We start from the raw sequence: 27818 nt of genomic DNA on the forward strand, positions 1-27818 counted from the left end.
TACTCCCCCCCTGCCTTCGAGCCTCCCCACCCTGGTTCCATGCACATCCCTAGTGATGATCCAGCTGGTTGTAATATTTTTCTTTTATTGTTGTTAAATATTGTATTTGATCTTTGGACGAAATAAAATTTGATTGATAAATTGTCCTATTAATTTCAATGGGACTCCTTTGAGTAATTTAATCAGGGCATTAGTCACTGTATATACATTCCCTTTTTTCCCCCATTTAACAGAAATAAAATGTGGAGGATCATTGCAATAGCATGCCTGATACAAGCAACTGCAACCTCAGAAGTATTCACCAGGAGAAAAAGAGATGTGAATCCAGAATGTCATATGAACGTTGTAAGCTACCTAGTCTACAATGTTTGGAAATAATTGAAAAGGGCTGTGATGCCAATTTGAGATGCTATTAACTGGGATTCAAATTGAGATGTTCATCAGTTTGGGCACTGACGAGGAGCAGCAACAGGGGTAGGAGGAGGTACAAATCAGGGGAGATGGTGAACATGCAGTGGAGGAAGTGCAAAACTTCAGTTTCATGTGATAACAAAAAACATGGAGGACAAGAAGTGAGGGGCAGTGCTTGATCATCATGTCCTCCCCTCAGTCCCTAATATCATGGATCTCCAACATCAGTGGTGGTTCTGGTGATCAATTCTGGAAGGACCAGCGCTTCTCTTTTCTCTCCTCCAGTTGGACTGTTGAGAGAAGCTTCCTTTAAAAAGCAAGAACAAAACCTAGACAAGAACTTTTTGTATTTGCTTCATAGAGGTACTGATTCTTTCAGGGTTTTAAAAACCCTTTTGCTTTGTACACCAATTTGAGTGCATTTTTGTTGAACAAAGGTAGATATACACTTTTAGTAATGTAGTAATAAAATTCTTCTTTCTTCCAGCTAGTATAAAAAAATTCTCACATTCCTGAACATTATTTTCTTTCAGAGTCAGCTGATTAGCTACTGCGGATATCCCAATGAAAAGTATGAAGTTTTGACAGCTGATGGTTATTATCTGACAATCAACAGAATTCCTAGTGGGGCGGGAAATCATGTTGTCAAAGGTATTTGATTATTTGCAGGGTTTTTTTTTAAAAAAAGGAATCTAACTTCCAGCCCAAATGGAAAGTGAAACATAACAACAACAAAAACAAACAAAGGCATGACAAGGTAGCAGGGATGATACACTGGAACATCTGCAAAAAATAAAAGCTAACTGTAGCCAAAAATTGGTGGGACCATAAAATTGAAAAAGTTGTAGAAAATGGGGATGCAAACATATTATGGGACTTTTGACTACAAACAGACAAACATCTGCCACACAATACACCAGATATAACTGTAGTTGAGAAGAAAGAAAAACAAGTTAAAATAATCGACATAGCAATACCAGGTGATAGCAGAATAGAAGAAAAAGAAACAGAAAAAATAACAAAATACAAAGATTTACAAATTGAAATTGAAAGGCTGTGGCAGAAGAAGACAATCCCAGTAGTAATTGGCACCCTGGGTGCAATTCCAAAACACCTTGAAGAGCACCTCAACACCATAGGGGCCACAGAAATCACCATCAGCCAATTACAAAAAGCAACTTTACTGGGAACAGCCTATATTTTGCAATGATACCTATAATAATAACAACAACATTGATTAAAAAATTCAACCATCCCAGGTCCTTGGGAAGGACTCAATGTCTGGATAAAACAAAACAGTCAATAACACCTGTCTGACTGTGTAATCAAGAAATAATAATAATAATAATAAACAAAAATAACATAAAAGTGAAACTTCAACACCTACACCAGTACAGGCATCAGAAATCCTAAGTCCTTAATCAGCACCTTGAAATAAGCCCTGAAGCCAATAGGTCAAAAGTATAATATGATCACCTGAACAATTGACTGGTTCACCATCCAGTCTCTCTACATTCCAGCCTACCTGCTGTCCATTCTCAATCCTTTCAATAAGAAATTATATTACATACATACATACATAAGCCTTTATTACGGTCAGAGACGAGCATAAAAATTAGATTAGATTAAGGAATCTAGACTAGGTTCCTAAACCCCTAATGGCATCATTGGATATCATTCTAGTTGAGATATAGTATAATGGTTTTTCATCATGAAGAATGATTGGTTTTAAATTGTTTTTATGGTGATTTGTCTTTGTCCTCTTTGGTCTATTTCTTAATAAAAATTCTTATTTGTTTAAAAAAGAGATACAGTATAATATTTTCCTATTTGATATTGCAATCTATTCCTATTTTATTGCAATATTTGAAGTACATGCAGATATGGGGGTATCAAGAGATATGTGTTTGCTGCTGTAGTCTGATGAGATGATCACCTTATAGAGGTATGTATTGTTTTGATATCATTTCTGGCATTTTGTACTGGGAATTTGCTCTTTTATGACTTTGTGCTAGCAGACACTTGGTTTTAATCAAATAAATATCTGGTTGGTTGCAGTACAATATGTAGAAAGTATTGAGGTGAACACCACAAGGGATTAATTAAGAATGGCTTTTTTTCCTAGCATGCAACAGAAGCTCTAGTTTTGGTTTGTTTTGTTTTTTTAAAAAACACAGGTGGAAAGCCAGCTGTGCTTCTCATTCATGGGCTACTTGCAGAAGCTAGAAGCTGGATTATAAATATGCCCCGAAACAGCCTTGGCTTCGTATTAGCGGATGCTGGTTATGACGTTTGGCTAGGAAACTGTAGAGGAACAACATGGTCCAAGAAACACCAGACTTTGTTGGACAACCAAGACGAATTTTGGGATTTCAGGTACTTTAAGTGGAATTCTAACTCCATGAGACGGAGTGAGAGTTGAAAATGTCATCCTGCACTTAAATTGCAGAGATTTGTTTGATTGTTTAACATATTTTTATACCTCCCAAAACGTACATCTCTGGGTGTGTTACAACACAAAACCCAGAAAAGTTAAAACATTAATTAAAACAGATAAATGACAACAGAGAAATTAAAACATTACAACAATTTAAAATCTTAACACAATATTTTAAAACAAAGTTAAAACTATTAAAATGGTATTTAATTAAAAGCCTGGGTGAACAAATGTGTCTTTAAAGATTTTTTAAAAATGGTCAGAGATGGGGAGGCTCTTATTTCAGCAGGAGGCACATTCCGAAGTGTCAGGGCAGCAGCTGAGAAGGCCCGTCCCCGAGTAGTCACCAGACAAGCCGGTGGCAACTGCAGATGGACCTCTCCTGATGATCTCAATAGGCAGTGGGGTTCATGACAAAAAAGATGTTCTCTTAAATACCCAGGGCCCAAGCCATCAGGGCTTTATAGGTTATAACCAGCACCTTGTATTTTGCACAGAAACTTACTGGCAGCCAGTGTAGCACTTTCAATACAGCAGTAATATGGTCTCTCTGAGATGAGTCAGAGACCAACCTGGCTGCTGCATTCTGAACTAGCTGTAGTTTCCGGACTACATACAAATGCAGCCCAACATAGAGCACATTACAGTAATCCAGTCTAGAGGTTGCCAGCATATGTACCACTGTTCTGAGTTCTTTTATCTCAAGAAACGGATGCTAGTGGCATATCAGCCAAAGCTGATAGAAGGCACTTTTGGCCACTGCCTCAACCTGGGACACCATGGAGAGGCTCGGATCCAGCAGCACCCCCAAACTGTTCACCTGTTCCTTCAAGGAAAGTAAGACCCCATCCAGAACAGGCAGATCAAACTCATCTCCTGAGTTTCGACCCTGCACAATAAATATCTCCATCTTATCTGGATTCAGTCTCACCTTGTTATCTCTCACCCAGCCTATCACCACCTCCAGGCAGGCGTAGTTCTGTATAGATATGGAATGGTGATTACACTAGAAAGGCAGATGTCTCTATGCATTCATCTGCTTGTGGTGTAGTATTTAATGGTGAATGCAGATTATTGATCCTCCTAATGATATTGAAGAAAAAAATGCATGAATGGTGGGGGTGCTGTTTCCAATGGAAATAGTGCAAAACAGGGGCCCGTGCACTGTTGTAAGGTTTTTTTTCCAACAGCCCATCTCCACAACAGTCCCATAGCTGCCTTTTACACAGCCCTGACAACTTGCTGACATTGACGTTGTGCTGCACAGAATATTGGCTGATTTGGAGGGGGGAATGTTGAGGAAATGTGGAGTAGTGAATTTAGAGGAGGAAAAAGGCATATGTGATGTGTGCCTTCTACTGTTCTAAGGAAAAATACCCTTCCTCTCTTCAGTGAACACACGCAGTACTGTGCACACTAGGGGTGTGTGAGCAGGCCCGGTTTGAGCCCAGGTCAACTCGACGGGTCCAGGGTCAATGCAGACCGGCCTCAGCCAGTCCGGGTTTGAACTGAACTGGGCCTGGTTCAAACTGAGCCAGCTCAGAGCTCTACTGATAAAGAGGAGAAAAGGGACAGGGGGCTTGCTTAAGGGTAGAGTGGGTAGGAGGGGAGTAAGTAATTATTTACTTACCAGTAGCGCCAGTAGCAATGGTTTCCCCACAACATCGCTGACCTCCCCCAGAGTGGGCGGTGCTGGTGGCAGCCCAATTTGGGCCTTCTTCAGCCTGGTTAAGACCTCAGCACATGTGTGGAGGACATTTGTGTAACCTCCGTGCATGTGCAGAGGACATTAAAAAGGCCTCTGTGTGTGCGCACAGACCCAAAGCAGGCCACAGCCAGACCAGGCTGTCATTTGGGAGGCTGGCTGGAGTGGTTGGAGGAGCCACTGCCACCGCTGATGTCTCCACAGCTGCCTACACCGTTTCTGCTGTCCCTGCTGCCTCGAAGATAAAGTCAGAAATTCCCCTTTCTCTCATCTCCCCATCTTAGATTAGGGAATCCTCTTTTACTTGTAAAGGGGAATTCCTGCCAGATTCCCCTTTAAAAGTATGCTGCAGAACTGGTTCTTAGAAATAAGCCCGGTCCATTTTGGACTTGGACCATACAAATCAGGATGGTTCAATATTGAGCCTGGCTTAAATCAAGCCAGCTTGCACATCCCTACCTGTGACTTGTAAATGTTTGAAACAGTATGAAAGAAGAGATGAACAAAACTGGTAGATGATAGGGGTGATGATGGAGGAGGAGGTCTAACAAAGGGGAATCAGAGGAGAGAAAGTATGGTCAGAGAGGGAATACCTTTACTGGCTGTCTCTACCCCAATGCCCCTGGTGGTCAATAGGGTTGCTGGTGCTAAAAGTCAATGTCATGCAGGAGTTACATCTTCAACAATGCAGACACATTATGATTCCACATTTTGATATATGTATCAAAACAGGTTTGTGCATACTAGGGATGTGCACGCAACCGGCTGGCCTGGTTCAGTTTGAGTCCAGAGTGGACTTGAACCTGCCTGGACCAGTTCGGTCCAGCATCCCTTTGAACCCGCCCCCCCCCCCGCCGGTTCGGTCCAGTCTGGGGGAAATTTGCAAATTTTAATTTTATTTTTATTTTTACCTTTAGCCCCCTTTGAGGGCTTCCTCTAGGCCACATGGGGGCAGCATCTACAAAGGTTTCCCCTCCCCCCACCGGCCTCGGTCATCACCACCGCGGCCTGTTCGGGCCTCCGTATGTTGGCGTGGCAGCCATTTTGTCCACCATCACGCATGCGCATATGACCTCTGCAAGGCCCGCCTTGCAGAGGCCATTTGCACATGCACGGCAGTGGACAAAATGGCTACCACGCCAACATACAGAGGTACAAATGGGCCAAAAAAAGCATTTGAATGGGCCACGGTGGTGATGGCTGAGGCCGGTGGGGGGAGGGGAAACCTTTGTGGAATGCCCCATCATAGCCTAGAGGAAGCTGCCCAAAGGGCCTAAAAGGGGGGGGGAAGAAAAAATAATAATTCGTGAATGCCCCTGAACCATCAGGTGGGTTCGGTCCGGGGTCTGACTGAACAGGGTGGGGTTCGGTTTGACCCCAGAACAGTTGAACTGAACCTTTTCGACATAGAACCAAACCTCCTTCAAACTGTTCACACATCCCTAGTGCATACAGATTATCCTCCCAGATTATTGCACAGTGGAGGCAAAACAACATGTTCCTCAACACCAACCCTACATAAAGGTAAAGTTACAGTTATAAATATCTACCTGTATAATACAAGAAGGTGTGACCTGTAGTTGACCAGGCAAAGTCACTTTGCATAGATTACACTTGTAGCAAAGTTCAAGTCATTAAATATATGTAACAGAATTTTTTGTTAATGTACTTGCTAAAGGGAAGCAGCCAGGTTAATCTCTGGGATAACACAAAGGGGCCATATAACACCCATTCTGAAAGAATTTTATTCACTGCCAATATGTTTCAGAGTGGAATACAAAGTGCTGGTCATTAACTATAAAGCCCTGAGCAGCTTAGGTCCAGGGACTGCCTTCTTTGAACTCTACCCCCTATTAAGATCATCTGGGGAGGTCCAGTTACAGTTGCCACTGGCTCAACTGGGGGCGACTAGGGGCTAGGCCTTCTCTGTGGCTGCCCCATGGCTTTGGAATGCACTCCTGTCAAAATAAGAGCTTCTCCATCTCTGATTGCTATTAAAAAGTCCCTTAAGACACATCGGTTTTCTCAGGCTTTTGATTAAAATTAATTTTAAACTGTTTAATTGTTTTTATCCTGTGAAATTATTTTGTCTCACTCTGTGAATTGTTTTTAATTGTTTTATTCTGTGAAAGTCTTTTAATTTTTTGTTTTCATTTTTACATTGTAATTTGAATTGTGTACACTGCCTAAAGATGTATCAATCAATCATCTTTATTATGGTCCAAGACCAGCATAAGATAGTACAGTATGATTCAAAATAACAAAATCAAATTATGGAACCATAAAACTATAAAATCACTACTCTAATAGTATAAAGCTATTTTATAATACTATAAAGCTTCTATCCTTATAAAAAAGGGTAGCTATGATATTATTAAGCAACTGTATTAAAAATTGACATATAAAATGTGAAATATATAAAATGCAAAAAGCGGTAGCTAAAATGTGGTATATAAAATAAGGCATCCAAATGGGAACACTAAAAATGATAAATTAGCCAGTGTTTAAAAACTATGTAGAGCTCGTACAAGGGAATGGCCTGGCAGTCACAACCCGGCAGATCCTACAAGCTGCTGTGCAGAACTTTGCAATATGCGTGAAGGCCAGGTCTTCATCCAAAAGCAGCAACTGGGTATAGACATGGTTTGGACGGCCAGGGTACTTGCAAAGTAGCAGAAATATAAGGTTGTCCTTAATGTCTCTGTACAAGGTACAAAAGAGGAGTACATGTTATATGGTTTCTACCTCCCCAGCATAACAGGGACAAAGTCTCTCTGCAATTGGGATCTTTCTCTATTTGCCTTCCAATGCAACTGAGGGAAGGGCATGACAATGGGTGAGGGTATAAGCCCTTCTTTGGCTTGGGATTTCAGGCTGTGACAGGTACCCAGCAGAGTATCTGAGCTTTTCCAAGGACAGGAAAGATGGAACCCTGTGTAGGTCAGCCTGGTGCTCAGTGTCCATTATCCTCTGTTTGATGACTGTTTTTGCCTGGTCACGGTCCATAGCAAGTGGGGGGGGGGCGTAAAGCTCAGAAGTGACAATTTAGTCCACACATCCCTTTTCCAGGAAGATTGAAAATAATCCTGTAGGGTCAGAGGGGCCAAGCCCTGAGAGTTGAGGGATAATTTAAGCTAGAGGTTAAGAGCCACACTCTGGCCTCAACCTTTATCATACCAGTTTCCAAGCATAGTGCAGCAAATGAGACATAGCAAGGCACTCGGAGGGCTGCTCTTAGAAATTTGGGCTGCACCAGCTCCAAGGGGGCAAGATTGGAGAGGCCCCCTGATTGGGCACCATAGAGGAGTTGTGGCAACATCTTGGCCTCAAATAATTTGAGCGCCTAGAATTGTATATAAAAGGAGAGGGGTGTGTGTGTGTGTGTGTGTGTGTGTGTGTGTGTGTGTGTGTGAACAGTTTGAAATTTGTAGGATTTCAATGTCAAACATTCATTTTATTGTATAATAACCATATATGGTAAATTTAAATTATGGTAAATTTAAATTATAATAAATTTGAATCTGAGGAAGATCATCTGTTTTTCTTAGGCATGATCTTGTTTTTGCATTATTGATCTGAGTTCTGAGAGTTAAAAAAATCTTTTGGGAACAATAACAGTTAAAAATAATGATCATATTCAGAATTTCTTTTTAGAATATATTTTAAAAATCTTTCCCTTAGCATATTCTCATGTAAAAAGTAACACATTCAGCTAATTTAAGTGGCAGGATTGTTCATGTAAAACGTGGCATCTGTAAGTAATCAGGATGTATGATATTCAGCATTTCTTCCAAACAGTACAATAATTATTTAATTTTCCCCCAAGCATATGCTGGTGTAACAAATAGTACATTCAGCCAATGGCAGGATTGTGTATGCAAAATTTGATATCTAGAGGTCATCAGGAAGTTTGACTTTATTTCTTCACAATTTGTTAATAGAAAACATTTAGAATGCAATGCAGAAAGAGCTAAGCACACTTATATCCCATTAATTTCAGAGAGAGAGAGAGAGACAGACATACTTAACTCTCTCATTTAATTGAAAGGAATTTTCAAAATGTCTTTTAAAAATTGGATTGTTTCTAATTTATTTATTTTTCCTAGATACATTTCCACTTGTGCCTCTTTCTGATAAAACATACTCTGCAACAACAAAAATTCCCCAACAATCTGCAACAATAAATCCTAGTATGATGTTATATCATGTGATAGCATTGTTTCTAGCTATAAGCTACCTACATTTCATAAGGGCAGACATTTACAGAATGAACCACTCAATTTGCCTCTGTTTGTTGCTTATTGTATTAATCTTCTCACAGAGAACTGGAATAATCAAAATGCCCAATATTTAGTAAGCCCTCTCCTTTAGTAAATGACTTTCCTATCTTTCAGCAAACTGTCATTTATTGACTGTTTAGTGGAAATTTCAGACAAAACCAGTCAGTAGGAGCTCTGAGCAAATAGTCTGGAAAACAATAGGCATGAGTTTCACTAATAGCGCAATAATCTTTTAATGACACATTTCCACATTTCCCTAGTTTCCATGAAATAGCCATGTATGACCTTCCAGCAATGATAAACTTTATCCTGAAGAAAACTGGACAGAAACAATTGTATTACGTTGGCCATTCTCAAGGCACTACTGTTGGTAAGCTACGTGGAATATCATCCTTCTTCCAATGTTTTTCCAACAACTGGTTCACTCCCATGGTGGCTCACCAGGTCAGGCCCCCAGCTCCACCACAAGCCACTCATCTCCTTGCTGTGCTGTTCAGACCAAACATTGCCCTGCCTATAGCATAGGTTTAGGCATCAGCATTGCCATGCACACAATCCCTTTGTGTCTCCCTGTATGACTAGCTAAGCTGCATATGGTGCTTTTTCAGGAAAAGGAAATTGAAGATGGGCAGTACATGGGTGGGGAGAGAGGGAGAGGGGATGCTAGTTGCCCCATGTGCTGGATCCCAAGATTGGTCACAGCAGTTCTGGACCCACTGCTCAGACCCAGCACTGCACCCAGGAAGTCCAATGTTAAAGGTCATTTTATGGTTCTTCAGTAGCAAGAGGGACAGAGTTCTTCTTTTTTTTAACTTTATTTTTATTAGCTTTCTGTATACCAATGTGACTTCCAGTTCATCTTTCAACATAGTTATACTAAAACATCCATATTTGCTCTCATGTAAATATTTTCTTCATATTTATATATCTAGTTATTATGTCCTGTGTTTTTCTTCCGAGGAGCTCAGAGGAGTACATGCTTATTTTTATCCTCACAACAACTCTGTGAGGTAGGTAAGGCTGAGACACACATGACTGGCCCAGAGTCACCCAGTGAGTTTCATGGTTGAATGGGAATTGAAACTCGGGTCTTGTCAGTTGTAGTCCAACACTCTAACCACTACACTAGCTGGCTCTCCCCTAATGTGAGGAGTATGTGAGAGTTAATGGGGTGCTGATCAAATATCCATGGAACACAGGGAAACATCAGAAATATAGTTCTGAGAGATTATTTTTATTTCTAAGCCCTCCATTGAAAACACTTAATTTAAAGGTAATTAAGGAGCAATTGCTTTGAAGGTGGTGATTTTCTGTTGTGGAAAGGAGTACACATTTTCTAAACACTTAAATGTCCCAGAACAGAAGGTGAGGTGAAGTGTGAGTTTTGGAGCATGAGCAACCAACCCACAGAACACACTTGCAAATTAATAGGCCTCTGCAGGGCACAAATGTCATAATTCCAACCTAAGCCAACACATGTGACAATGGTGCTGCTGATATGGCCCCTCTGAAGCATCAGATTATATTGGGCCATAGAACGTTTGAAATTTGACCCAATATCTGGTTGGGGATGTTGGAAGTCAGACTCCCCCACCACACACACATATTGACCTGCCTTGACCTCTCCTCTACTCCTCCCCCTCGTTTAGCTGAGTCCAAGTGGGGCCAGGAGAGAGATTGTATCAGGCTTCCATTTTGAAAAGTCAGGTCCCTGTAATTTTTACCTAAGTCTCAGGGTGCTGCTATGAGGTGTGCAGTTCTTTCCCCCCTAACCTCACTGCTATGACATAACATAACATAAACCTTCCATTTGCAGCAGCAGCTGGGCCTCTTGACTCCCTAGAAAGAAAGCAGTCCTTTTAGGTGCCAGACAATCAAAAATGCCTTTTGAAAACTGAAGCCTCAGTTGGAAGAGGACCTGATGCAACCTGTCTCCTGGTTCCAGATGCAATGCATGGTTCTCGGTGTTTTTTTTAGGGTAGAAGAGATGGAGCCTGGCAGGTTTTTATTAATTCAGTGGTGAAGATCCAACACAAAACCTGTTTTTTCACATATACAGTGAATATTTATATACCACTTTTCAACAAAAGTTCCCAAAGCAAGATAGATAGATAGATAGATAGATAGATGCTCCCTGTCCTCAAAGGGCTCACAATCTAAAAAAGAAACATGATAGACACCAGCAACAGCCCACTGGAGGGATGCTGTGCCACTTGGTAGATAGGGCCACTTGCTCTCCCCCTGTTAAATTAAGAGGATAACCACTTTAAAAAGGAGTCAATTTGCTCAGTTAGCAGGAGACCTGTTAAACAGTTAGGGGACCTGCTATGCAGGGGGCCAGTTAGCAGGGGACCTGCTAACTGAGGCAACCTGCCAAGCATTTCCCCCCGCACTAAATCATTATGCATTAGGTTGGCCAACAATCTGAATTTGAATATCCTCAGTGGCTTTTTTAGTACTGATTATCCTGCTGAACCAACATTTTTGAAAGCCTGCAAGATCAGTCTTATTGATTATGTGATTGTCTCGCAAAATTTTATACAGTTAGATTCTTTTCAAGTTTCGCATTAGCCAGATAGTGATCATTTTCTGTTCACGTTATATTTTTCTCTGCCACTTTCAAATATCTCATCTGTTGCACAGCATTCATCGGGCACTCATTGAGATCATGGTTGCTGGAAAATAAAATGGAATGCACGTATTGATAAGGGAATCTAGGATCTTCTTTCTTCTGAACATCTAGTGGCTCTTTGTGCTCAGATTACTGCACAGGAATTTAACCAGGGCTGTCCCCTTGACATCTACGAGACAATAGTCCATGAGCTCCAGGAACTATTGTCCTGTAATAACACTCCTGCACTGAGACATTCTCGTCGTATATCTAAACTCTGGTATGATAGAGAATGTACTGGGCTTAGGAAGGCTCTCGTTGAACTGTTCAAGCTTTCTAAGAGGTCCAATCATCCGTTGGGTTCCAAGAACTGTCAAAGATGAAGCACTCATAAAAACATCTGAGTAAGATGAAAAAGAGGGAGAATATAAGAGCTTCTTGGGATGCTTTGATGCAGGCAATTAAATCAAAGAACTCCTCTCTTTTTTGGAGGATAGTTGGGGATTATTCCTCTTTCTCTCCATCTGTTCAGGACAATTATATATCCCCAAAAGCTTGGGAAGAACATTTTAGATGTCTTTTTAGTGACGATTCAGCAACAAATAATTTTGCTCTGTTAGTGGGGAGATGCTGATCTGGTCACCAGTTTGGGTCTCACAGGTGATGGATTTAATTAAACAACTTAAGTGAGGAAAAGCACCAGGTCCAAATGCTGTTTCCCCAGAAATTATTAAGAATAACGCAGAGTGGTGGGCCCCTATCTTAGCATCCTTATTTACTGCTATTGATGCTACCTGGATAATTTGCCGTGATTGGGGCCTTACCATCGTTATTCCTATCTTTTAAAAAGGAAATAAAGCCAACCCTGCAAATAATCACCCCATAAGCCTTCTAAGTGTTGTTAGCAAGATGTATGCAAGACACCTCTATTGGAAATTGAAGGATTGGCTGAAGGGCAAGGGTGAATTGGCTGATGAGCAGGCTGATTTCAGGAAGGATCATTCTATGATTGATTATTGCCATTTTCTGCTATTTCTTTATCAAGAAATACATATCTCAGAGACCGGATTAACTATATGTGACCTTTATCTATCTTAAGTAGGGGGTGTGCATAGTGTTTTGGATACAAAATGTTTTGTTCCCAAAACAGGCCATTTTGGCTGTTTTGTAGCCAAAACTAAACACCCGATTCTCAAAACAGAAAATGTTATAGCCGAAATACCCCTGTTTCAGATACAAAACGTTTTGTTGTTTCAGCTAAATTTTGCAATCTTGAAAAGTCTTTCTCCTTCAGTCCCCATTTTGAGTTTTGACTTCTGTTTGAATTTCCAGCCCTTCCAGCCTGCAGATTGGCCAGTGAAAGCATTGGCTGATCTGCTGGCAATTGCCTCCGTATTCCTTTTAAGGAAATTTAAGGGTAAGCTTTACCCTCATGGGCCAGTGGGGCAGTGTGCATTTACCCTCATGGGCCAGTGGGGCAGTATGCACACTGCGTGGGGCAGTGCACATTTCATTGTTGTTGTTTCACACTGTTGTGTGTAGATCAATTGCATTTCTGGGAGTGATGTGGATGTGCATGACCTTTGGAAATCTGCCTGGTTCTTTGCAAAGCTCTGCTGTTGGTGTTGATGTTTGATGATGATATTATTTGGGGTGGATTCGGGGCAGAAAGGGGGTTTTGGGGGCAGAAGAGTAGGTCAGGGGGTAGTGCCCCAATGGGTGCCTGCTGCCACCCAGATTCCAAAGGAATTGAGGAAAGGGCTGATTTCTTAGAAATTGTTGAAGTCTACGCATCTTACTCAACTTAGTTTTTCTCCATAGGGAATAATGGAGGTTTCATCAGACCCATAACTCCACCTGGGGGGCACTGGGGTGGCCGGGAGTGAGTGGCGGTGTAGTGCACATAGGGTGCCAACCACTATTCTGTTCTGTTATTTCTGAGGTGTTCTGAGTGTAGATTCTCTGGTAGCATATGAGCTTTTCAACAACAAACCAAGGCTCCACTCTCATATGCTACCAGAGAATCTACACTCAAAACTTCTCAAAAACAACAAAACCCAGTACCCCATGGGTTAGCAATCGATGGGGGTGGTTGGCACCCTCTGTGCTCTACGCCACCACTCACTCTGGGCCACCCCGGTGCCCCCCAAGTGCAGTTATGGGGCTGCTGCAACCTCCATAATTAGGGATGTGCACAAAACTGGTTTGCCCGGTTTGGTTCAAATTTCAACCAGGTTCAAACCAGGAGGGGGTGGTTCAGTTTTGGTTTTGCTCGAACCTCCCCCTGGTTTGGTTCAAATATGAACCATTTTGAACCAATATGGACTGGTTTGGACATCCAAACATGGGTAGCATGGTAGCTGGCATCCAGGGGTACCAGCCACCCAAACCCCAAAGCACTCAGACACTCGTACGATTTTGTATGAATTTTTGAAATTTATTTATATTTTTCTTATAGGGTTAAATGGAACTCGAACCAGCCCATTATTCCCTATTGTGTACCACCCAAGGGTACCAATAACCACACAAACCCTGAAGCAATCGGACACCCCTATGATTTTTTATGAATATTTAAAATATTTTCAATTATTTTTCTCATAGGGTGTAATGGGACCTGAACCAGCCCATATCCCCTATTGTGGAGCACCTAGGGGCACAAAAGTGGGGTGGGTTGTAGACACCCAGGGGTTTCTACCACCCACAAAGTTTCAAGGCAATCAGACGCTCCTCTGATTATTGGTGAATTTTAAAATTATTTTGGAATTCCCCCAGGGAATAATGAGGATTGCAGCAAATGTATAGCTTCACGTCAGGGGGAAAGGGGTGTCCTACAGCAAAGTGTGGTGGGTGGTAGTTCCCAAGGGGGGCAAGGAAGCTATCAGAATTATTTGAAAGGAATTGGGCAAAAGGCTGATTTTTAAGTGATTTTTGAAGTTTACGCGACTTTAAGGTTTTCCTCCATAAAGAAGCATGGAGGTGTCAGCAAATGTATAGCTTCACGTCGGGGGCAAAGGGGTGTCCTAGAGCGGAGTGTGGTGGGTGGTAGTGCCCAAGGGGGGGCAGGAAGCTACCAGAATTATTTCAAAGGAATTGGGCAAAGGGCTGATTTGGGGGTGGTTGGAACCCTTGCTCTGGGCCACCCCAGTACTCCCCAAGTGCAGTTATGGGGCTGCTGAAACCTCCATTCTTCCCTATGGAGAAAAAATTTAAAGCCACTTGTGGGGTGCTGGGGTGGCCCAGAGTGAGTGGTGGTGTAGTGAATAGAGGGTGCTAACCACCCCCATAGGTTGCTCTGACCCATAGGGTACTGGGTTTTGTTGTTTCTAAAGTGTTCTGAGTGTAGATTCTTTGGTAGCATATAAGATTTTCAATGACAAACCATGAATCCACTCTCATTGCTAACCTTAAAGACACATAAACTTCAAAAATCACTTAAAAATCAGCCCTAAGCCACAAAATGCACAACCATAATCTTAAGGCTGCTTTTGATTCTATTTCTCGAGGAAAGCTCTGGACCAAACTTTACAACTCATTGATAGATTGGTGCATTATTTTTCTGATTCAAGCTATGTATACTGACACTTCGCTTAGAGTCTGCCTTAGCCCTCAAGGCTCTCTGTCAGCCTCTGTTCCAATCCCGAGGGGTGTGAAACAAGCGTGTATTTTAGCACCCTTGCTTTTCAGTTTTTACATAAATGGGATTGTTTCTAGATTGGATAACCCAAAGTACCTACCTCCAAAATTGGCAAACAAGCATATTCCTAAACCGCCCAGAGACAAAAGTTTGGGGCGGTGTACAAATTTGATAGATAGATAGATAGATAGATAGATAGATAGATAGATAGATAGATAGATAGATAGATAGTCCTATCTTTTTATATCCTGACGATGCAGTTTTATTATCAGGGTCACCAATAGGGCTTTAAGTTTTTTCGCAGAGTTCTGTTTGGAGGATAAGTTAGAAATCAACTATGGCAAAACTAAGGTAATGGTCTTTGCTAAAAGACCTAAGAACTTTACTTGGTCCATTAATGGTAACGTCATCGAACAGGTATCTGTATTTAGATATTTAGGAGTTGGCATGCATGCTAGGGGTAGCAGGAAAGCACACGGGGATATGGTTGTTTGTAACGCACATAAAAGCACTGCTGGCCTTTTGAAATTTCATTTCACCCAGGGAGGCAAATTTATTCCAGCCTCAGTTAAGTTATCTGAGGCCAAGTCTTTGGCCCAGATTCCCTATGAAGACCAATTAGATCCTCATCCTAATATCACTACTTTAGAGAGAATACAGTCAAAATTCCTGAGGGCTATTTTCCATGACCCACGCAGTGTTTCTAATGTGCCTTTATGCTTAGAGGCCAGCTTGGTGAGTGTTTCTGCTAAATTTTGGCTAGCTATGCTAATTTATTAGCTTGAGCTTTCCCTTTCCCCAGTTGGTCTTGGGCCCCTGATACTAGTTGATGACTTCCATTCCTTTTGGAATTCAGTCCAAGCTCTCTTTGCTAGGATTTTCATCCATGCAGCTTCTATCTATGGGGCTGGAGAGGGCCAAGGGAATACTTAAACAGCAGATACGATGTTGAGCATCAAGTGGACTTAGCCACAGCCCCCTTATTCCCTTTAAATGAGCATGTTAGCTGCCTTGTAACCCCTGTGGCCTATCTCTTCCACCTGCAGCTCCCTCACCACTGTAGAGTGTTTTCTTAGGCACGATTTAATGCCCTGCCTTCTGCTTGAGGGTAGATATAAAAAACCTGCATACCATCTATGCCTCTGTCCTTGTGATGCTAATCAGGTAGAAGCATTAGAGCATGTGATTCTTTGGTGTGAACTAAATAATAATGTCAGGTCGACCTTTCTTACACCTTTGATGAGCGTGCTATGGGGAGTCTGCTTCTTACCATATGGGTGAATTTCTGTTATCTGAATTAAATCCTTATATTACTCACCAGGTTGCTAAATTCTGTGTAGCAGCATTAAAATTAAGGTGGGCCACAGACAAAATATTTGTTAATTGCTAAATCCAAATAAGTATAACTGTAAGTTTGTTTTTATCTTTCCTTTTTAAATCCTTTTAAAATTACATATACTGTACTGCAATGTATTAGTCAATGTTTTATGCTTGTTTAAGACTGCAGTTAGGTAAATGGACTGCAATTAGGTAAATTGTTAAATAGACTTTCCTTACATTTGTAGAGCAGCTTTAAAAGCCTGTTATGTTTACTTCTTTCTCAGGTTTCATAGCATTTTCAGTCATGCCAGAGTTGTCTCAAAAAATCAAAATGTTTGTTGCCTTGGCTCCTGTGGTTTCCATCAAGCACGTGTCAGTCCCTATGTTGAAATTATTATCTTCACTTCCTGAACATACAGCAAAGGTATGGACCCATCACTCTATATTTTATAAGTGGTAGAAACATAGAAAGGTAAGACTACAAATGTTGTGAGCTGCTCCGAGCAGTAATGTACTGGTGGGGGTGGGGGAGGTATAAAAGTTTTAAATAAATAAATACAAGGAATGCAGCAATTCTTCCAAAATGCTGTAACTCTAATTTCCAAATCTTACAATTACAAGTCTTTATGTATCACTTTTAACTAAAGTTCTCAAAGCAAATTACTTAGAAAAATGAATAATAAATAAGATGCTTTCCTGTACCAAAAGGGTCCACAATATAAAAAGAAACCTAAGGTAGACACCAGCAAGAAACACTGGACTCGCAGTGTTTCTCAACGTGTGGATCCCCAGATGTTATTGGACTTCAACTCCCATAATCCCCAGCCCCAATGGCCTTTGATTGGGAATTATGGGAGTTGAAGTCCAATTACATCTGGGGACCCACACGTTGAGAAACACTGGAGGGATGCTGTGCTGGGGTGGATAGGGACAGTAGCTCTCTCCCTGCAAAATGGAAGAGAATCATCACTTTAAAATGTTCCTCTTTGCTCGCTTAGTAGATTATCATATCAGTATTCCTCAAAATGTTGATTCACTCTGTATTTGTAGAATGGAGTATGTCATTTTGTGCATACTGTTTTCAAATGTTAAAAAAAAACCCATTTACTTAATGCTATGTAACTGCATGACAAAATAATGATCAAAGAAGGCAGATTAATAGCAACGAATCAACAGTAATACAATTCATGTTAATGACATGTTGATGTCTATGCTTACAGACATAAAAATATTAGTAATTCACTGCACAAACACTTGCACAAGCTATTCAGATGGGGGGAAATTGAAATCTAACGTATTACTCAAGATTGATCAAGTGTAGATATCTGTCAGTACTCACTGCTCTCAATGGGATTTGCCATCCAATGTACATTTTAATGCACATTTCCACTCACAGCTATGAAATCAGCTTTAAACACTGAGTCTAGTACTCTTTATTCCAGTTTTGCCTCAAGGTCAATTTGTGTATGAAGCACTTAGACTGTATATAAAGAGAGTCTCTTTGCAAACGAATTTAAAAAATAATCTATCAGAAACTCCTCTGTGTTTAGGAAAAGAAAAGAGTGCCTGCACTTTTTAATAGGCATTGATAAATGAAGCCTTGATAAATAATCAGGTCTAAAGTACAAGGATCATAAATTTTAGAACAGAGACGGACCTTGAAGGTCTTCTAATAGTCCAACCCTCTGCTCAGTGAAGGAAACTACTACAGCATCTCTGACCAGCCACTGTTTAAAAACCTCCTGTGAAGAAGAGCGAACCATGGTAAACCGCCCAGAGAACTTGTGTTTTGGGCGTTATAGAAATGTATTAAATAAATAGTAAAATGGTGGAAGCCAGACTGTTCCACTGTCAAACAGTTCTTACAGTTAGGAAAGTCTTTCTAATTCCTAGGATAAATCTTCTTCCCATTGGTTCTAGTTCTGTCCTCAGGAGCAACAGAGAACAAACTTGTTGTGTCTTCTCTATGACAGGCCTTCAAATATTCAAATAAATCTTCTTCCCACTGGTTCTAGTTCTGTCCTCAGGAGCAACAGAGAATGAACCTGTTGTTTCTTCTCTATGACAAATATTAAAAAGTGGCTACCATATTCCCCCTTAGTCTTCTCTTCTCCAAGTGAAACATATCCAAGTCCTCATAAGACTTGGTTTCTAAACCCCATCTTTGTTGCCTTCCTCCAAATCCTTTTCAGTATATCAGTGTCCTTCGTGGACAAGATCTGACCTGACCTGATCTCGAAACAGCCCACCACTCCCTTGACCTATGTCTTGTTTTGCACATATCCATAAATCCCCTTTTTATTGGGTTTTTTAAAAATCCCTTGAAAACCTTCAGAGCCTAGGTATAGTGGTTAGAGTGTTGGACTAGGACCTGAGAGACCTGAGTTCGAATCCCCACTCAGCCAAGAAACTCACTGGATGACTCTGGGCCTGTCACACATCTCTCAGCTTAACCTACCTCACAGGGTTCTTGAGAGGATAAACATAACCATGAACACCACTCTGGGCTCAGAGGAAGAGTAGGATATAAATGAGAACATAAATAAATTAAATAAACCTTCCTGACACTATCCATACAGGTTCAGGTCACTTTACTTTTCCTTGGTTATGTGCCCTTTCTTCCTTTTCCTATATATGCCATTTTTGCTTCTCAGCTGTTTGTTTATCATTTGCTTGCTTGTTTATTTATTTATTTATTGAATTTATATGCCACCTAATATAAAAATCTCAAGGCAGTGTACAGAATTAAAACATAAAATATAATATAAAACATTAAAATTCATTAAAAGGTAAGATAAAAACACATTAAAATTTAAAAGTTTAGTCTCAGTTGAAGACCTGGGAAAATAGGTATGTCTTCAGGGTTCTCCTAAAAACAATCAGAGAAGGAGATGCTCCTCCTTTAGATGTCTCTGTGCACCTACAATGGTTCCTTCAGGTGTCTCATTTTTCTTTCGTACAGAATTGTTTCTGAATGTACTTTTTTCTGATCTTATTAAAATCAGCTTTCCTGAAGTCCAGGTTGCAATCTGGCCTGATATTTTTCACCCCCTTGATATCATGAATGCCAAGATGGTATGGTCACTTTTCCCCTGGGTTGCCCGCACTTTCACTTCATCAACCAATTCTTCCCTGCTGGTAAAGAATAAGTCCAGGCCAGCCAATCCCTTATTCTTTCTTCCACCTTCTGAGAGAGGAAGTTGTCAGCAAGAGAGGTCAATAACTTATTGGTCTTCCTTGAGAAATTTCAGTGTACAAAGGCATGTCTCAAGCCCTTGAACCTTCTCTTCCAGCAGGGCTACTAGCTAGAACCTGCAGCAACTGTGGTCCAAGTTCTCATGGGTAGGAAAATAGCATATTCCCTATAGGTCACCACAAAACTTTCCTCACTTCCCATGTTGGTTGGTTTGCCTTAGAACCATTGTTGTTGTTGGTTCTTATATATCTGCAGCATTTCAGTGAGTGTGTCAATTCTTTTTATAAAAAAGCCAAGAGTTACAGAGCACACATGCTATGTAGGAGTGTGCATGGAACCGGCTGGCCCGGTGCGAACTGTGCTCAAACCTGACTGGACCAGTTCAGTCTGGCCCCCCTTCAAACCCCTTTCTGATACCACCTCCTTTGAACCCCCACTTTCTGGCCCATTTGGGCCTCCGTATACTGTTGTGGCGGCCATTTTCTCCATCGTTGCACATGCGCAAATGGCCTCTTTGAGGCTTGGCATGGCCCAGGGCCTTGCAGAGGCCATTTGCACATGCGCGGCGGTGTAGAAAATGGCCGCCGTGCTGGTATATGGAGGCCAAAACAGGCCAGAATGTGCGGTTGAATGGGCCACTTTGGTGTGGCATGGGAGGGGGAACTTTCATGTGCCCCCACCCCCACGGGCTTTAGGAAGCCCCCCAAAGGGGCCAGAGTGGAAATTTAAAAAAAAAAATTGCAAACCTACCGAACCTTCGGGGGTGTGTGTGTTTTTGTCCGAGGTCAGACTGAACTGGGGGGTTTCGGTTTGACCACAAACAGTCAAACCGAATCATTTCAACCTCGAACAGATTTGGGGTCAAACTTGTTCACACACCCCTAATGCTTTGCTCCTAGGTAAACAGGCACTTACATATTTCCTGCTATCACAGATTTTTGGGTGCTGTTTATTAGGGCTGTGTGAAGTTTCAGGACAGTGTGTGTAATTATTTTTATTTATATGATTTATATACCACCCTTCCAAAAATGGCTCAGATTGGTTTACATCAAAATAAAAACAAACAATTACAATCAAAACTAAATCAATTAAACAATTAAAATCATCTAAATATTAAAGTCATTTTAAAACCAACATTAAAATTTTTAAAACCATAAATCTAATTAAAAGCCTGGACAAATAAATTTATTTATTTATTTATTTAGGTTTATATACCACCCTTCCTAAAATGGCTCAGGGCAGTTTACATCAAAATAAAACAATTAAAATCAATTAATTTTTTTAAAAAAACTATAAAAACAGCACAAAACTAATTAATAATTAAAACATTTAAACAGTTAAAAACCCTGGAGAACCAGGCTGAACATTTACAGCAGTTAAAAACAATTTACAACAAATTAAAAACCCTGGAAGGCTAGGCCAAACAGATAGGTTTTAAGGGCTCTCCTGAAGGCCAGTAATTAATTCAGGTTATGGATTTCTACTAGGGATGTGCAAAAAATTTCGGGCACAGAACAATCTGTGCCCAAAACGAACAATTTCGGGTGATTCGGGGCCGAACCGAATCACCCCCAATGCCCCCCGAATATTTTCGGGCACGAGCCGAATCACCCGAATTTCGGGCACAAAAAATTCGGGTGATTCGGTTCATGGTTGATTTTTGGCGATTTTTTAAAGTTTTAGTGACTTTGGGGCAGTTCGGGGGCATAGCATGGGATTTGGGCAAAAGGAGTGGGGTGGGGTGGTAGTGCCTAATGGGTGCAGGCTACCACCCCAATTTCAGGGGGATTGGGCAAAGGGCTGATTTTTGGTAAATTTCTAAAAATTTCATTTCTTTGGGGCAGATTGGGGCAGATTGGGGCAGAAAGTGGGGGCTGGGGCAGAATAGTGGGGTGGGGTGGTAGTGCCTCAAAAAACTTCTGAGGTGTGAATTCTCATTCTATCATAGCAAATGAGATTTTTTTCAATTAAACAACTCTCATGACCCCACTTTCACTTTTTCACACTTTCCTTTACTATGAATAATATGAGGAAGTAATCAATTTAGCACACTTCACCTTATGAAGACAAACCTCATACAAATAAATTCACCATAATTCACCCCTCTGCCCAATCACTCTTAAATTGGGGATGGGTGGTAGCCTCCAGCCATCAGGCACTATCTACCAGCCCACCCCACTCCTTTGGGGCAGATCCACTTTCTGCCCCCAATCTGCCCCAAAGACACCCAAACTTCAAAAATTCTCAAAAAATCAGCCCTCTGCCCAATCCCCCTGAAATTGGTGTGGTAGCCTCCACCCATGAGGCACTACCACCCCACCCCACGATTTTGGGGCAGATCCACTTTCTGCCCCCAAACTGCCCCAAAGTCACCAAAACTTCAAAAATTCTCAAAAAATCACCCCTTTGTCCAAACCCCCTGAAATTGGGGTGGTAGCCTGCACCCATTAGGCACTACCACCCCACCCCACTATTCTTCCCCAGCCCCCACTTTCTGCCCCAATCTGCCCCAATCTGCCCCAAAGACATGAAATTTTCAGAAATTTACCAAAAATCAGCCCTTTGCCCAATCCCCCTGAAATTGGGGTGGTAGCCTGCACCCATTAGGCACTACCACCCCACCCCACTCCTTTTGCCCAAATCCCATGCTATGCCCCCGAACTGCCCCAAAGTCATTAAAACTTTAAAAAATCGCCAAAAATCAACCATGAACCGAATCACCCGAATTTTTTGTGCCCGAAATTCGGGTGATTCGGCTCGTGCCCAAAAAAATTCGGGGGGCATCGGGGGTGATTCGGTTCGGCCCCGAATCACCCGAAATTGTTCATTTTGGGCACAGATCGTTCTGTGCCCGAAATTTTTTGCACATCCCTACTGTCTGAATAGAGTGCTGTGTTTTGCAGATATAATGTTTTGACTTAGCCCCTTTAATGATGGAGGATGGTTACCAATCCAATCCATATGGAAGCAAACCCTGCTGAGAAAATGAACATCACTTGGGCTGTTCCCCACCCCCATCCCCCACAACTACTTTCCCTGGGTTATGAGCAGGCCAAGACATTTCTTAAACAGCACATAGTGGACACATAGCACCAGACAGGGCACCAAACCTCCCTTTCATTGAAAGCCTAAAGTACATAGTGGCACCTGCTGCATATCTGAAGCGGCTAGAGACCCCTAACCACAGAAGAAAACTTCATCCTAGCTTGCTGCAGCACCCTCCCTTTGACTCTGTAAGATGGAAGATACAAGAGGATCTCCTTCCCAGAACACCTTCTTCCCTGTGACACTGGGCAAGTTGAAACTACCAAGCATGTCCTCCTACACGGCCTTTTCTATAGAGACATCCACAGTAGTCTCATTCTCCCATCACTTAAAATTTTGACAGGCCACACAAGCCAGTTCTACATCTCCCTATGACTCTCTGACTGCAAGCATTTCATAACACACAATGTTGCTAAGTTCTGTGTATCAGCATTCAAAATTTGCCGGGATCCAACCAATAGCAAGAATTAACCAGGCCTGACACTACTCATGCCTGCACTACCACCCCTGCTACTCATTTATACAGCTTTCATTTCATCAAATTTTCATCGATTTTAATTTTATCAATTTTTAACTCCAGTCTGAAGTATTTTACAACTTCTCATAGATTTTAGTTTTATGTTCACAGTCTATAACCTCATGATTTCTATGCATTTATTTTATCATATTTTAATTAACATCACAACACCCCATATATTTTAGTTCATAGATTTTAGCTTTAATCTTACAGTTACTCACAGGCATAGATTCTTTTTAATGCTACTCAGATTGTTAGATGAAAATGTTTAAATAAAACTACAAATGTTTTATCTAATGCTCATCAAAGACCCACATAAATTGACTGACTGAATGACCGACTGACCGACCAAGTGAGTGATTGGTTGATATCAAGTTTAAATAAGACATAGGAGGGTTTCTAAGCTACACACAGCTATACCCACAAGTAGGTTTTACAATTTTGGTGTAACTAATACCTGTTATATTTTCACAGGATATATTTGGCAACAAAAGCTATAGTTTGTTTAATAAGTCTACAAGGAACTTTTTCATCAAATTATGCAGCTCTGGATTCATGAACAAATTATGTGCTTCTACCGTATACTTTGCATTTGGATTGAATATGAAAAATCTAAATGTGGTACGTGGATCTTTGTGCAAAGTTGGTATTTAATGCTTTACTATAAATTCAGTTGGTATTAGTGGTGGGTGAAGTTTGATAAAGCTTAATTTTCAAGATTAAAAAGTGCTTTTCCAAGGAATGCAGACATTTCCTTGACTAAGTCCCTGACTAACCTTAATGGTGGTTGCAAATTAGTTTCTTTCTATTTCTCTTTTCAATTCTCATATGCTGCTTTTGACAGCTTCTTTCTTCTTTACTAAATAATCTCATTCAGTCAGGGTCATAATATGATGTCATGGTGCCACATAACCAATCAGATTGTACTATAAGAGTCCAAGCAAAGACCTTCCACTATTCTCATTCTGAATGGTGGATGAGAAATGCATAAATTGTCAAGGCAACCATATGATAATCAATGCAAATCAATAAAAATCATTCTAAGTCCTGCTGCATATATCTTTAGAACAACCAAGGGACCAATATGCACATAAGTAACCCTTAGAGTTCCAGATGAAGCAGAGGAAAACTTCTGGGAGGGTTGTAACTTGAGGCATTTTGGGCAATTCTTTCCATTTTTGAGCAAAAATGCCGATTGCAATGCTTGAAAATGATATCGTGATTCTGCCCCACATATTAAGTGAAATTTAAGCTGGAAGACAGGCATTGGATCCTGCAAAACAATAAAAAGGATGTCATCAATTCCTCCAAAGGCAGAAACAACATTCACATTTGATCTTAACAGCATTGCCTCTCTCCAAAGAGTTTGTGCTCTGAGTGGATCTTGTTTTCAGACATCTGCTTGATGATTACAGAAATGAGCAAAAGAAAACATTGTTTTTAAAAATAAAAATAAAACCCCTGCTCCAACCATATTAAGCATTTCTTAAATACTTGTATTCTGTACATATAAATGCACTGAATCATTATGCTTTGATTTAACATGTAATCCCAGACATATTTCTTGCCTTGCCCTTTTTAAAAATTCTGCTCAATCTTTCCTTACAGAGCCGAATAGATGTGCTTATATCCATCTTTCCAGATACAACATCAATTAAAACCCTTATTCACTGGAAACAGGTACAGCTACATACATTTGAAACCAACCATAAAAGTCAAGATAGCTATAATACAGGCATATCTATATTACAGTTTTACAGTACAAACGTATATTTGTTATGTTCAACTTTAACCATTATAGCTTCCAACTAGGGATGTGAAAAGAGGTTCACTGTAGAACCGTTTGATTCAACATTTCGGGGTTGAACCGAACCCCTCCCTGTTCAGTCTGACCATGGACTGAAACCTGTCCCCCCATCTATTCAGGGGGTTCACAAGTCAATTTAAAAAACATTTAGTACTTACCCCCACAGGGAGGCTACTCCAAGGCTGCTGTGGAGGTTCCCCCTCCCCCATGGGCCTTCCTTGTGCCAATCATCGCCCAGTTTCGATGTTATTTGGCCATGTCTGGGTATTTCCCCGATCATGGAGGTCATTTTGGAGGCCACTGCACATGCTCAATGGGCGTCTATGTGGCCAGGCCATGCAGAGGCCCATTGCACTTGTGCGTTGGCCTCCAAAAATGGCTGCTGTGAGGGGAAAAGGCCCAGGAAAGACTGAAGAATGCCTGAACTGGGCGGTTTTTGGCATGAGGGAGGCCTGAGGGAGCAGGGAGAACCTCTGCAGATCCCCCTTGGCCTTGGAGAAACACACCCCCCCATAGGGAGTAAGTACTAAAAATATTTTAAATTGACATGCAACCCCCCCAAACCGAACCAAACCCGGGGGGGTTGATGAGGAGCAAAACTGAACTGATCCGGTTCTGTTTGGGTCTGGTTCAGACGCAAACCAAACCTGTTCAGCTGGTTTTGTGCACACCCCTACTTCCAACACAAATCTCAAGGATTGAAGCTTGATGACGTGCTGAGAACTAGAATATTCCAAAACCTCCAAGAAGAAGGAATAACTGTTCAGCCAATTTAAATCTGTAGTAGAGATGGATGAACTTTCCTCTGCTTACCATAAATTAACTTGGGAAAGATGTCATTATTCATTCCAAATAGCAGCCCTCCTTGCCAGCTGCAAACCTTTCTCAAACACACCCTCATCTACCCACCACTCATGGGTCCAGTGGCTGTGAGAACAGCAGTGGCAATGTGTTGGGGGGTTGATGAGGAGCAAAACTGAACTGATCCGGTTCTGTTTGGGTCTGGTTCAGACGCAAACCAAACCTGTTCAGCTGGTTTTGTGCACACCCCTACTTCCAACACAAATCTCAAGGATTGAAGCTTGATGACGTGCTGAGAACTAGAATATTCCAAAACCTCCAAGAAGAAGGAATAACTGTTCAGCCAGTTTAAATCTGTAGTAGAGATGGATGAACTTTCCTCTGCTTACCATAAATTAACTTGTGAAAGATGTCATTATTCATTCCAAATAGCAGTCCTCCTTGCCAGCTGCAAACCTTTCTCAAACACACCCTCATCTACCCACCACTCATGGGTCCAGTGGTTGTGAGAACAGCAGTGGCAATGTGTGGGGAGTAGAGAGGAGAGAAGGTTTTTCCTTCCTGGTTAATTGTTCTAGTGTGCTGCAGAACAGCACATTTGGATGAAAGTTCTGGCATGGTGTGGTGATAATGTTTTATATCACATTTCTGTGGTAATACTAAAATTGAAAGTCTTCATGATGAACGGAAATGTGTTTCATATTATGTCTAACAGTATGTTTTTCCAAATCATTTGATAGACCAGAGAATCAGGATTCAGATATTTTGACTACAGGAGTGAGAATCAGGTCAAATATAACCAGGTAAACCATTTCTGCATGAGGATCTGATAATTTAAAATAAATAGAAAGCAGGCCTCCCAACATAGAATGTATTATACTGAATGTAGCCTAACTGAAATCAGACTACATTAATCCCTTAAACTTATTATTTTTGTTGCAGAAACAGGATGTATGTCAAATACCCAGCAGGCCACAATACATGGCTGTTGAGCAGGGGGGTGAAGGCTAGTAAACTGGCAAGCAGCAATTCATGACTAGTGTCATGAATCATGCTTAGCTTGTTGAGCCACAGATTGGTTGGGCTAAACAAGGAGTGGGGAGAAGCTAGACTCTGGCACCCAAGTGGACTACTGAACACTTCTTGTTAAACAGCTTTGGGACTTATGGTTTTTGGGATTCTCTTGCAAAGCATAGCATAGGCAAAGCATTCTTCCCTCTATTAGCCACTATTGCTACTGACAAATGCTGCACTGATGATTATGAATGGACACTTCTTTTGTGTCTGTTGAGCTAGGAGGAGGGATGCTTGGCTCCTGGACAGATCTGTGGACAGGTAGCTCCAGAGGAATAGGTGGATCCAAGGATAGGAAAAACCCAAAGTGAATGTCTGCATTCAGACAGTGGAGAGTACAGAAACAAGCAAGAGTAGCAGAGTCAAGATCACTTAATGCACATTAAGTATGCTTTAATTCTGAAGACATCCCAAATAGGCTCTCTTGTGTTGTATGCTTAAAATATGTTGCTGTATTGCAGGGCTTCGGGCGGGGGGGTGGGGGGGGGCTAAAACCAATAGACCCCACAAGCTTGAAATAAGCCCATACCTGTATGGTAAGATGCTATTACTGGTGTGTATGTACGTGTTTAAATAAGATTCACTTTCATGATTTCTTTTTAGTCCTGTCCTCCTCCATATAAAATAGAAGACATGACTGTGCCGGTTGTAGCTTGGTCTGGTGCAAAAGACGTTTTTGCAAGTCCAGAAGATACAAAGAACTTACTTCCTCGTATTTCAAACCTAGTTTATCATCATTGTGTGCCAGGTTGGGACCACTTCGATTTTATTGGGAATCTAAATGTTACTCGACTCATATACTACAAAATAATAGAATTCATGGGAAAGTCTCCATAAAGCAATATGGCAGATTTATTTTCAATGTATTGGCGCCTGCTCCTTCTGAATAAATTAAGTTAGGCTGAGGTGGATAGTAAATTACCTCATGCATTCCTGGGGGTTTTTTTGGTTTTATTTTATTTTATTTTATTTTTTTGCTT

General features: G+C 41.2%; 1 protein-coding gene across 1 annotated transcript; it reads left to right on the plus strand.

Annotated features, from left to right (window-relative positions):
* The first annotated feature begins 240 nt into the window (after positions 1-240).
* LOC128350572 (putative lysosomal acid lipase/cholesteryl ester hydrolase) lies at positions 241-27675 on the plus strand. Its single transcript, XM_053308974.1, has 9 exons — positions 241-345; positions 945-1062; positions 2589-2787; positions 9094-9203; positions 16683-16822; positions 23631-23777; positions 24765-24836; positions 26505-26567; positions 27442-27675. Exons 1-9 carry the CDS (start codon positions 241-243, stop codon positions 27673-27675), a joined length of 1188 nt encoding a protein of 395 aa, XP_053164949.1.
* The last annotated feature ends 143 nt before the right edge of the window (positions 27676-27818 follow it).

The sequence above is a fragment of the Hemicordylus capensis genome, chromosome 3 (assembly GCF_027244095.1).
Source record: "Hemicordylus capensis ecotype Gifberg chromosome 3, rHemCap1.1.pri, whole genome shotgun sequence".
Taxonomy (NCBI): domain Eukaryota; kingdom Metazoa; phylum Chordata; class Lepidosauria; order Squamata; family Cordylidae; genus Hemicordylus; species Hemicordylus capensis.